The sequence below is a fragment of the Rhinatrema bivittatum genome, chromosome 8 (genome assembly GCF_901001135.1).
Source record: "Rhinatrema bivittatum chromosome 8, aRhiBiv1.1, whole genome shotgun sequence".
Classification (NCBI taxonomy): domain Eukaryota; kingdom Metazoa; phylum Chordata; class Amphibia; order Gymnophiona; family Rhinatrematidae; genus Rhinatrema; species Rhinatrema bivittatum.
The window spans coordinates 151935792-151948249 of record NC_042622.1 but is presented as its reverse complement, the minus strand read 5'-3'; the positions used below and the strand labels follow the sequence as shown (position 1 = coordinate 151948249).

The 12458-nt window shown below is 43.6% G+C and overlaps 1 protein-coding gene across 3 annotated transcripts in view; it reads left to right on the top strand.

Moving 5' to 3' along the window:
• ZDHHC24 (zinc finger DHHC-type containing 24) overlaps positions 1–9014 on the top strand; it is a 42765-nt gene extending 33751 nt beyond the window's left edge. For all 3 annotated transcript variants that reach the window (XM_029612116.1, XM_029612117.1, XM_029612118.1), the window contains exon 4: positions 7537–9014. In XM_029612116.1, coding sequence (XP_029467976.1) covers positions 7537–7850 — 314 coding nt within the window. In that variant the 3' untranslated portion in view covers positions 7851–9014. The remainder of the gene's footprint in view (positions 1–7536) is intronic.
• The last annotated feature ends 3444 nt before the right edge of the window (positions 9015–12458 follow it).

Below are 12458 nucleotides of genomic sequence, written 5' to 3'. Positions count from 1 at the left end.
CACAGACAGATCTTTACCAAAATTCAGAATAGATGTCCACATAAGAAATGCCATGCTGGGTCAGACCAAGGTCCATTAAACCCAGTGTTCTGTCTCCAACTGTCCAATCTAGGTCACAAGTATCTAGCGTATTACAATTACAAATGTGCAGACAAAAACTGAAATGGAAACTCCAAGAAGCCAGACACTATATGCAGTGTAAAACTGGAAAACTATCAACAGAAGTATATTTCCTCCCATGCCAAGCTCCCTTTGTCATTCTTGTGGAGAGTGAGGAGCATTATGTTGACTCTACCAGGATCCTGTAATTGTTCTTGTGGAGGATGGGGGCATCTTTTGTTACATAGCACCTATCCCAAGAACAACGGGGGCTCAGTAGCCCTAAAACAACACCTCCTACCTCACCCTGTGATATTTTGGTCCCCTACTCCAGCACTAGTATCCTCCATCTCCTCTCTCTTTCCCCATGTTCAGTAGCTTTCCCCACCTCTCTCTCCCCCCTCCCCATATGAGTTATACCCAGCCTACCCCAGCAAGTCAGCCAGTCTGGAACATCCCCCACTTCAGCCAGCCTCGGACTTCCAGCCCCCAGCCAGCCTTGAGACCTCCCCCAGCCAATCTCAGACCCCAGTTACTTATCCTGCACCCTCCTGAAAGCACTCCTACAGCTCTACGAGTCTGAGCCGTGCAGATGTTTGTATTCTTGCACAGATTACAGGCATCTGCACAGCTCAACACCAGGGACATGCAGTACCAGCCAAACTACTTCTGGGATGGCATGGCTAAACGTTGGTAGAGCCAGGGCCTGTTTGGCCCACCCCTTTCCGATGCATATGTATGTGCATAAAACAACTGAATTAGGTACATTAGATAGGCATAAAGTTAAAAAAGTGCTTCTTTTTGAGGCAGGCATTTGGCACAATTGTCACCATTGTGAGTAAAATTGTTCTGTGTACAACTGTCTATCATGTAAGCTCTTTTGGGAAGGCACTATTTGCAGCAGATTTGTTATATGTACAATTGTCACCATCATGCAGCACTTCCTGTATGTACAACTGTCTGTTGCTGTCGCCTCATGGTTTCTGGTTTGTTGCATAAGGCCAGCCATCCCCTCGTCATGCTGTTATGCAGTTTCTGCCTGATCAACAGTTCTGCTGCCAACTGTTCTCCCTGGTTTTACATGAAGCAGTAACTATAATACAATTTTACAACTAGAGAGCACTGTACAGCAGTGACAATTATGCTATTTTAAGTGTATTCCCCAGAGAGCTTATGTAAAGATAGTTGCAAATACAACAATTTTGTGATTCTGACTTGAGGCTCCTGGGATAGAATCCCTTTAGTTTGAGAGTCCCAGCATTCCTAGACCAGAGGGCCTCTGGCTCAGGGTCCCAGTCGTGGGTACTTCAGTGCTTAGATTTTTAAGGCTTGGAAATGTAACTCCTCATCAAAGATGGGGTTAATGTTAGTCTATGGGGCTGTGGCAGCGAGGTCTCGGACCTAGGAGTTCCCAGATATGGTGGTCTATCCTGGACCTTGGAGACCTCTGAGTCTGGGATCACTTCCAGGAACTCCTGGTCTGGGACTAACACTAGACTCAGAAATGTGAATTGACATTACTCAACCTCTAACCCAGGAGTTACATTTCCAGAGTTAACAAAACATATTAAGCCTTCAGGGCTGCATTGCCTTCATTAACATGGGATTTACATGTAGGAGTACTAATTTATGTGACATTTTCACTCCTATTTTGCACACATTTTTTGTGCTCCAAAAATCCTTATTACATTGTGAGTAAAGTTATATGTACAAACAGGAGTAAACATGTGTACTCAGTCTAGCACACCTTATTACATTGGCTTCATAGTGTACAATGCCAGACAGTTGCAGTCCAAGTTGTGCACATATTGGTGAATATTAAATGAGAGAAGAAGAAAGGATTGATGATATCAGCATACCACTGAATGGAGAAATATAGTCTTACCTGTTCATTTTCTTTCCTTGAGTCCACCCAGACCATTTTAGACATATGGGTTTATGCTCCCATCTCCAGCAGATGGAGATGGAGACAACAGGTATGCTGATGTCAACCTTTTTAGGGTCCCGTGCTACCTCAGCCTGTCAGTATTCAATATAACAAGCTAAGAAATTGTAACCACATCCTATACTCTTAACCAGGAGCTTCCCAGGGAGAACCACTGGCTCGAGTCTCCCAAACCAGTGTAGACCGACCTGTGGAGCAAGGCCAGTTGCGGCCACTAATAAAATACAGACTCTGCATTCTGAATGATCAAAGCACTCTGGCAGTCTAAGGAGGTCCTGGACTTGTCTGACTGGACTCAAGGAAATTAGCAAATAAAACTCAATTTCTCTTTCCTCTTCATCTAGCCAGACCAGTCTAGATGCTTGAAATATACCAAGCTATCCCTTTTCTGGATGGGATGCCGCCAGACCTGTTCTCAAGTCATTCAAGTCAAAAGTCTTCTTTTCTCTGGCTTGGACATTGAGATGATAATGGTTCAAATATTAGTGTCATGTAGCGCTCTGCAAATCTCCCCCAGAGCAACCAAGAGAAGCTCCAGTCATTACAAAACCTGTACCTGGGAGAGTGTGTCCATCAGGCCTTAGGGCTTTGGCAGACCTCTTGCTATATAAGCCAAGGCTATCACCTTCTTAATCCAGCGCGCTATCCACGCTTTCAGAGCCGCTTCGTTTTTTTCTGGGACCACCTAACATTCCTAAGGCATTAAACATCTTCCGATACTGAAGAAGAAATATAATCAAATTGCTCAGTTTTCCACCTATAATTCCCTTTTGAAGGAAGGGAGAAAGTGCGATACCATGTTAAGAAAGAAGGATGGAACTGAGCAAATCGAAACTTCCTCTGCTGAGACTCCTACATAAAAAGATCTGCAATTGTGAAAACCATCTGGTTGAACAAAAACGCTATCATCAACACTGCCTTGAGTCAGATTCTCAATCCTTGCCATCCTGCCCATCACTTCCTTCCTGGGTGGCCAAATATGTTTAACTTCCTTCAGGAAACAAGAATCTTCCAAGTGAAACACCAGTGGTCTGCTCCTAAGGCAGATATTATAACAGGCAATAGCTGCTACCTGCACTTGTGGAGAATTCAGGGCCAAACTATTCTCCACATCTTCTTGTATAAAGGCCACGATATCTAATACTGACCACTTTTGAAGCATTCACTCCCTTATCTGAACACCACACCTCAAAAAAATCTCTAAGCTCTCATGTATGCCAGAGGGTAGAATTATTCTCACCAAGAAACCTTTTTTTTAAATTAAACTTGTTCTCTGTAGAACCATGCCTCAAGAGAAACCTGAGTCAGATCTTTGAGCTGCAAAGAGCCCAGGCCTTTGGAAAATGCAAGGGAGCCCTGTTTAGCAGCCTCAGCAAATCCACTTACCATGGAACCTGGGCCAATTGAGGGCCACTCGAATCAACCAATCCCAAAGTCTGGCTGTCCTGTAAGATTCTCATTCCTGAATTAAAACATTGAAACTGAATGAGTTCCTTTTTCTTCTTGTGACTGAAAAAAACTTCCTCATCTTGGCATTCCTCTGCATCTTGTTCATGATCTGGAAGAAATGCCTGTGCTGGCATCCCCACTATCCATTCTGAAGGTAGTTCATTCTTCCTGAGTAAATGAATCACTGCTGATTCATCCTCCTCCTTGGAGGAAGTTTGTCAGTTCTTCCCTTTAAAATGATGCTTCTGGCCTTAAACTATGGGCTGGTTGGTTTGAGGCTGAACTGATGGCAAGGAAGCTATAGAACTAGGAATCATAAGTGTCTTTCTGTAAGAGACTGAAACCAGGCCCGCTTTCTATTTAGTAGCAAGTAAACCATTTGGGGAAGCTCCTCAGGAGAGAGGGACCTTTCACACACCGCAGTGCTCATCTATTTGGTTTATCATCTTGCCAGCTCCACCATCAAGAGGGACTTCTGCATTTTCTTGATTGTTTATTTATTTTTTTTCCACACAATTTTGAAGTTTTGGGACAGGGTGCATCCTTTACAAATTGGTGACGTTGAGGTTGACCTGTTTTCTTCCCCCTTGCCTCCACTCTGTGCCACCACCCCCCCCCCCCCCCTTTTGGTCCAGACTATGAATTACCCCAATGCTTGGGGTGGGGAGTGCCACATGAGAAATTATATTCACTAATATGATTTAGCTTTGGGTTCATAGCCTGAGTGGGGGATGAGACAGGGTCCCGGTCACCTCGATACCACAATTCTGTGCCCTTCTCAAACAACCTCTCACTTGTGGCACCACAGACCAGATAAAATCATCACACCAGAATAAAACAGTAATTAGTCCTTTTGTTAGTATTGTGTAGGTAGACATAAATCCAACCAGAACATTAAATGGGAAAAGTACAGTGGTGAAGTATAATATAAACTTGCAGCTTTCTTATTTTATATCAAGCAATGCAAACATAACACTGGGTATGGCCTGATAGCCAGGGGCACCCAACACACTCACATGGATAGTAAACAAAATAATAATAACAATAATAAGGAATGCTAATAGAGAAAGTGTGTGTGGGGGGGGGGATGGGGGAAACAGTGAAGTACACAGCTTTCAAAAATTATTTTTACCCCTGAGTACTCAAAAAGGGGGGAACAGATCCACCCCACTGTCACCAATTTATAAAGGGTGCACCCTGTCCCAAACAAATTACCCTAAATGGTCTCCCAGCATTTCTTTGGCTTCTTCCTCTGCTAACTCTGTAGTGCTGTTCTCTGAGCAGACTAAACAGTACAGCCCTTTTCCCAACTTGTTAACACTGTAAGTGCTGGATGCTGGTTCTTGCAGAACATTTTTCATCCACAGGAGAACACACAGGGGTTTTTGACATATGTTTTATATTCCTTCACCTTGGCTGTGACGGCTTGCAGTCTCTTCAGGATTGAAAACCTTTTTTTTTTTTTTTTTTGACAGGTCCAAAACACATCACTCAGATCCAGACGCAGCTCAGTGCACATTCTAAGACTCCAATACACGATAAGCTTGTGGAGGCATGAACCTGGTTAATAGCAGCTTGCTACATACTTAGTTGCATTCCAGAAAGGTTTCCATGTCTCTGACAGAGGTGAGAGTTTGGAGGATATTTGAGGCCTGATGTTCATCTAAAGGATTAACAACAAAAGGAGCTTCAGTACCGTCAGTTTTGAAATTTCTTTAGGAAGGTTTGGATAAGAACTTCGCCCTTAACTCTCTAAGGGTGCAGATAGTTGGTATTGCTGGTCAATCCTATTTAGTTTCATCCAGATTTGTCTCATTTTCCTAGGGGAGTGAAACATATTAGCCCTTCAGTGACTGACTTGGTTCCTTCCTGGGATCTAAATTTGATTTTGAGATCCCTCAATGTTCATCCCTTTGACCCTATGAGAATAGATTTGATCAGGCATCTTACTGTTAAGGCAGTATTTTTGGTGGCGATCTGTTCGTCAAGCTGCATTTCGGAGCTGTAGGCTTTATTGTGTAGGGAATCCTTTTTGAGATTTCAGACAAGACAAATATTCCCAAGTTGGTTTTTCCTTTTCATCTTAACCCATTATGCTCCAGTGTCCTATTTAAAGCACAGCTTCTTAAAAAATTGGGACATAATGGGTTAATCAGATGGGATGACCTCCTTCCCAAACAAGTATGATCAGCTTCAGTGTCTGCATGTAAAAAGGATTCTTCTTAGGTTTTTGAAGATCACTAATGGTGTCAGGATATTGCAGCAGCTTTGTTTTGTTTAGTAGCTTCAGAAAGGATAAAGCAGCATTAAAGCCTTAAATAGCTTGTTGGACTAAGGAGATGACAGGTGCCATCCCCTTAAATAGCCAAGAATTTGTGGCAGAACTACGGCTGGTATCTCCTGAGTCTATTTATTCAGAAGGGTGGCATTGTGGTCATTCTTGCATTCCTTTTTGAAACATTATTGTCTACATGTCCAAGCCAGAGAAGAAGCCTCCTTTTCCCCAGGGGCTTTGTGATCAGGTATGGCAATTTCCCACCTGGTTGAGGGATAGCTAAGGTATATCCCATATGTTTAGACTCGTCTGGCTGGATGAAAAGGAAAGAGAAATTTAATCTTTCCTGTTAAATTGTTTTTCCTTGAGTCCAGCCAGACCAGTCTAGGATCCTCCCTGTCTGCCAAATATTACTTCAGCTGGTTTTTTTTTTGTTTTGTTTTTTTAAATCAGAGTAAGTACTGTTGACTCCCATTGCAGATTAGTTCTGCTTTAGTAAGGGGAGTCAGTTCTGTTCTCCTCTGAAAGCCTCTAGTTGAAAGAGTAAGGGATAGATGATTTTTATCTTGGCTTATTACATGGCATACTGGCAGGCTAAGGTCAATACAGGAGATTATATCAGCAAGTCTGTTAATGTCTGTCTCCATCTGTTGGTTGGAGAGCATAACCCATGCACCTGGATTGGTCTGGATGGACTCAAGGAAAGTAAATTAACAGGTAAGATTACATTTCTCCTATGTGCAGAAAACATGATTTGTGCACAAATCGTGAGAACAAGACTCCAGTATGATGAACTCCAGTTCAGCCCCATAGACCAGCAATAGCCCCAGAAACTTTATTCCACCGCTGACCAGGAGCTAAATCTCCAGCATTGAGAAGAGATGATGAGTTAAGCCTGTATATCTCTGCACTGGGGAGTAATAGTTAATGCCTTGATTAACCTGGCATTTCATGGAGGAGCAGTAATTAGTGCATACATTTTTACTTATGTTTGTGTGCAAATTTTTTGTACAGTCAACTCCTTATTCGGGAATAAAGTTGTACACGCACAAATATGCACATAGCTGCGCATACTGGGGCAGATTTTTACAATTATGCGCAGGGGGTACATTTGAGCTCGCTACCCGGCGCGCACAAGTGTACACCCGATTTTATAACATGTGCGCGCTGCCACATGCATGTTATAAAATCCGGGGTCGGCGCGTGCCAGGGGGTGCACACTTGTGCGTGCCGATCCCTAGGGGAGGCTCGATGGCTTTCCCCGTTCCCTCCAAGGCTGCGGTCCCGCCCACAGCCCCACCCATTTTTGCAAGCCCCAGGACATACGCGCGTCCTGGGGCTTGCGCACGTCGCCGAGCCTAAGCAAAATAGGCTCGGCGCGCATGGGGGGGGGGGGTTAAGGGTTACACGCGTAACCCTTTTAAAATCCGCCCCACTATGTTTACAGCTAAGCGTCCCTTTATTACATAAAGGCCAGAAGAAGGTGTACTCCTTTAAGATGAAAGGATAACAGATCTCACTATTGTCACTAGAAGGGATTTTTTTTCCTTCAGCACAAAATGGGAGAAAAAATAATGCCCAGAGAGTGAAATTTTGGATCATTTTGCCAGTGGAAGTAGTTATAGTGCAGAACTAAATTAATTTAAAGGTAAATCTGACAAGTTTATAATGGGAAAATGTATCAGTGAGTGTGATTATAAGAGCTATAAATTAGGGAGAATAGCTAATCCAATGATTCTGAAATGATTTTTCTTTTTCTGTTGGGCAGGTCAAGTCAGTGGCTCAGCCTTCATCTTTGCCTTTGTAGCTGACACATGTGTGGTCGGTTTCCTCCTCTGCACTGCTTTCCTGCTTTTCCACTCTGTCCTGCTCTTCCGGGGTGCTACCTCCCGGGAGTGGTTCGCTGGGGATCGACGATATGACTTGGGCTGCTGGCGACGCAATGCACAGGAGGCTTTGGGGAGCCAGTGGTATCTGGTTTGGTTCTGTCCACTACTCTCTTCGCCGTTGCCAGGTGATGGTGTTCGCTTTGAAATGCGGGCACCGCAGGGATGCCCCTTACCAAAGACCTCTGACCTCTGAAAGCCAATATTTTCCCATTTGATTCTTCTAGATCATTGGTGAGGGAGGCTGGAAGTGCAGATGTTGGCCAATTGAGTGTCTTTGCCATCTCACAAGGAATCTTGGACAAACAGATTTTCAATGTAATAGGCTCCCCCACTCCCAAGACTAGTCACTTAACTGCCCTGTACTAAAACAGGTTGACTTCCTGTCCATGAGCAATCCCAAAGAATTAAGTTCATATGTTAAGCTGAATTTTGTTTTGACTAACCCTCTCCAACCATCCTAATTAGAATAATACTGTTTTTGTAGGTGTAACAGGTGTTTTGTGTTACTGTGATCTCAGGAGCATTTTGCTTCCAAACTAGTGAAATAAACACAAGGGAGCTCTTACAGTTAAAAAATTACTTCCATTAGTACCTGTTATATGGCTTTGCATTTACATACTTTTTCACACCCTTACACTTTAAGCTTGGTCTATTATAAGGACTAGAGTGTTTGAACAAAGGAAATAGAGATTTTTAAATCATTAGGGTTTGAGAAAAAAAAATCAGTTGAGATTATACAATTTGGTTTTTTTTGTTTTTTTTTTAAATAGTACCACACCTCCCACAATTTTCTGCACATATATTGTGTAGGCCTAAATAAAACTAGGAATGAAAAATCCACAGTATAATATAGCTGTTGTGCAACTGAGAAAAATGTGGATTATCGCCCCTCTTTTTCCTGTGAAGAGTCCACCTCCAGGCCACTGCTGAAAAACAGTTTGTGTGCGGTGTGTAGGTCTATGCCTCAGTGTCATACAGAGGCGTTATCAGAAATAAGTCCAGGCCTGAGCAATGAATGTATGTGTGTTCATGATGCTCATGCACAAAGAAGTGGTTTTGGGCAAATGAATCAAAAGAAATATGACTTCCTTTGGAGATAAGAAGTAAAAAGTTTGGTTATTGGGTCAGGCAGGAATTGCTCATTAGGAGAAGGCAGAGTTGTTTGCCTTAACAAGCAGGTGTGGATAAAGCACTAAAAATGACCACCAGAGAATCCCAGTTTCTTGAGGGAGATTTTTTGAGATTCTACAACAAGAGTTGGCAAATTCTGTGGCAGTTAAGTGGTAAATTTACATATCTTTACAGTTTAAATAATGTATTTTTTTTACTTTATAAAAATAAAGATTTTTTTCTGATATTTGTGTCCAGTTAATTTGATTCTTCAAGATATAATTGCGATGGAGAAGGTACAGAGAAGGGCGACCAAAATGATAAGGGGAATGGAACAGCTCCCCTATGAGGAAAGACTAAAGAGGTTAGGACTTTTCAGCTTGGAGAAGAGACGGCTGAGGGGGGATATGATAGAGGTGTTTAAAATTATGAGAGGTCTAGAACGGGTTAATGTAAATCAGTTATTTACTCTTTCAGATAATAGAAAGACTAGGGGGCACTCCATGAAGTTAGCATGGGGCACATTTAAAACTAATCAGAGAAAGTTCTTTTTCACTCAAAGCAAAATTAAACTCGGGAATTTGTTGCCAGAGGATGTGGTTAGTGCAGTTAGTGTAGCTGGGTTTAAAAAAGGTTTGGATAAGTTCTTGGAGGAGAAGTCCATTACCTGTTATTAATCAAGTTTACTTAGGGAATAGCTACTGCTATTACTAGCATCAGTAGCATGGGATACACTTAGTTTTTGGGTACTTGTAGCCTGGATTGGCCACTGTTGGAAAAAGGATACTGGGCTTGATGGACCCTTGATCTGACCCAGTAAGTGCATGGGGGTAACTTGCTGGAATGTCGGTTACTACCCTTAACCAATAAGCCTTCGTACTGTTGATGTAACTCCATCATTGCTCTCTGCTTCAACGGCAGCAACCAACAAGGACTTTGAATTTTGTGGTCTGAGAAATCAAATAAGCATAGGGGTAACTTGCTGATGTGGCAGTTACTACCTTTAATCTATGAGCCTGTAACTCTTGATGTAACTCCAACATTGCTCTCTACTTCACAGCAAGAGGTAATGGGGATTTTGGACTCAAACAGCAACCAACAAGGGTCCTGACTTTGACAATTTGGGAAACTGATAAGTATGGGGGTGACTTGTATGGTACGGTAAAAAACTACCATAAGATTATGGCATGGCAAAAACTACATAAGATTGCTGGGCAGACTGGATGGACTGTTGGTCCTTTTCTGCTGTCATTTCTATGTTTCTATGTAGCAGCAGTGTGAGAGGTTCTGCTTTCTCTAAGTAATTGGATATGAATCTCCTGTAATACCCCATGAGGGCTAAGAAAGCTCTCACTTTTGCTTTTGTTTGCGAGATCACCTTGATCTTGTGGGTCTGCGAGTGGACCTTCCCCTTCCCAAGGGTATAGCCAAGATACTGGATTTCTCTCCTTCCCAGCAAGCACTTCTTGGGATTTGCTGTCATTCCTGCTTTCTTCAGGCTTGTAGTATGGCCTGGAGTTGGCTTAGATGTCCTGTAGTCTGGGTGGTACACCATGGTGTCATCCAAGTAGTTGGCTGTATAACCTTGATTTGGGCACAGCAGGCAGTTAACCAAGCACTGAAACATTATGTGGGTACCCTGGAGTTCAAAAAGAAGGATGGTGAATTGGAAGAGTCCACCTGGCTTAGAGAACGCAATATTTTCCTTTGGCCCTTGAGGATCCATCATCCTTTACCTAGGTTAAGTGGTCTCTCCTGGGACTGTGGTGAATCAGGCATGGTCTGGGCCTGATAATAGGCCTCCACAACTTCTAATGCCATTTCTAGCATAAGGTTTGGATGTTGGCACACTCACCGCTGCATAGGCCATCTAGGAACTGTTCTAGCAAAACCGTTTTGACTACCTCTACTCCAGTCTTCCCTTCTGGGTGCAACTACTTCCAAACCACTTCCTTAAGTTTGTAGAAAAACTTCCATAGGTTTTCCCCAGGTTGATGCACTCCTTGCTAAAATTGATGTTGGTAGGCTTCCAGGGTAAATCTCTAGGATGGCTGTTATGACTTCTGCATATATGGCCCTTCCTTCCTGGTTGGCAGTTTGAAAGGCAGCTTGACTATTCCCTGTAAGTAGGTAATCCATCTTATCTTCTGGCCACCCTGCCAGTCAAGCTGTCCATTCAAAATTCTTCAAAAAACAAAACAATCGGGGTCTTCTTCCAGAGCCATCTTATGTATTACAGGTTATAAGGGAGATGGCTTGCTTACAGCAGTCTGCATGGCCTGTGCTACCTGGGTTAGAACCAAATTTTGCTGCATAACTTGTTTTCAGAGTGCCTACTGCTGGCCAGTTTGGATTTGTGCAGCTGTCTGCAGTTGTCACTATCCTTCAGTGAGGAGCTGTTTCACTTGCTCCATCTTCCTTGCTTCTCAAAGGCGCAAGCGGTAAAGCTTAGAGACTCTGTGGGGGAAGAAGAAAGAAAGAAAGAAAGAAAACCTTTCTGGCCTTAACTAGCTGTTTCAGGTGGGGCAAGCCCCCTTGGCTTGCTGTAACAAACTCCCAGGCTGTTCCAGCAGCTAAGTCCCAGGAAAAGAAATAGAGAAAAAAATCCTGTGCATTTATTTTTTTTTCTGTGTCTTCCTATCTGTGCTTCCCGCTTAGATCAGGAGATCCCACTGCTGCCATCATATGTAGTAGCTGGTAGCGATCTTGAATGGGAACCAGCCAGGAGAATGGAAGCCGGTAGACTCTAGCATTTTTACACACACAGTTTTATTTACAGAATGGAAAAAAGACAGAATAAAGGCTACTTAAATGCAGCTTCAAAAACATCAAACATAAGAGGTCTGTCTGTATTCTGGTTTCCTACCTCTTCTCTGGGGCCTATCTAACCTCTCTGGGCCCTGACTCCTTATACTGTAGTGAGGGGAGCCTCCCTTCAGCCAGAATCCCTTGCTGGGCTGGCTCTTAAGGAGGACTGGGCCCAGGGGCGGATTCCCGCTGACGACCGGCCCGGGGATTCGCTGCCCATGCCGGCCCAGGAGATACCACGTGGTCTGCCGAGTGCGGCTCTGTCACAGCCCCGCTCGGCAGACCACGTGACTAGCGCGACCGGCCCACCGGGGGATGCATGATCCCCCCAATAGGGCAATCTGCCCCTGACTGGGCCAGATAACTGTGGTCAGTCCTTTAAGTATTCTGAGGGAGTTTCCCATATACTCCCTCACACATGAATAATGAAGTGACAGCGCAGACACTATGGAGGTAAACAAAAACACATAAAAAGAACTAGCAACCAATCATTTTCTACATGTTAATGATATACATTTTAGATATGGTAAAGCTGCCCAGGCTAAAGCAGGGCTGCATAGTATTATACAATATTCACCGATGCATGTACAGAAGTGTAAATTCACAGATGCACAGTTAAGACTGCTCAGTGCGGAGTAGCTGTAAATGGAATTTTGGTGATCCCCTGATGCAGGCGGCCGTGGGCTGCCAAAACGCAGCGTCGGGAGACCAGGAGCACTCTTAACTATGCAGTAAGATGCAAGATGTAAACATATAGAAACGGATATAAGCTTGGTGATCAGGCCCATATTGAGACACTGTACAAGGAGACGGAGGGCCCAGGAGGTTGAGGCACAGTCCCGGTGATTCCTTCAGCAGTAAAAATTTGGAGCAGGCAAGAGAT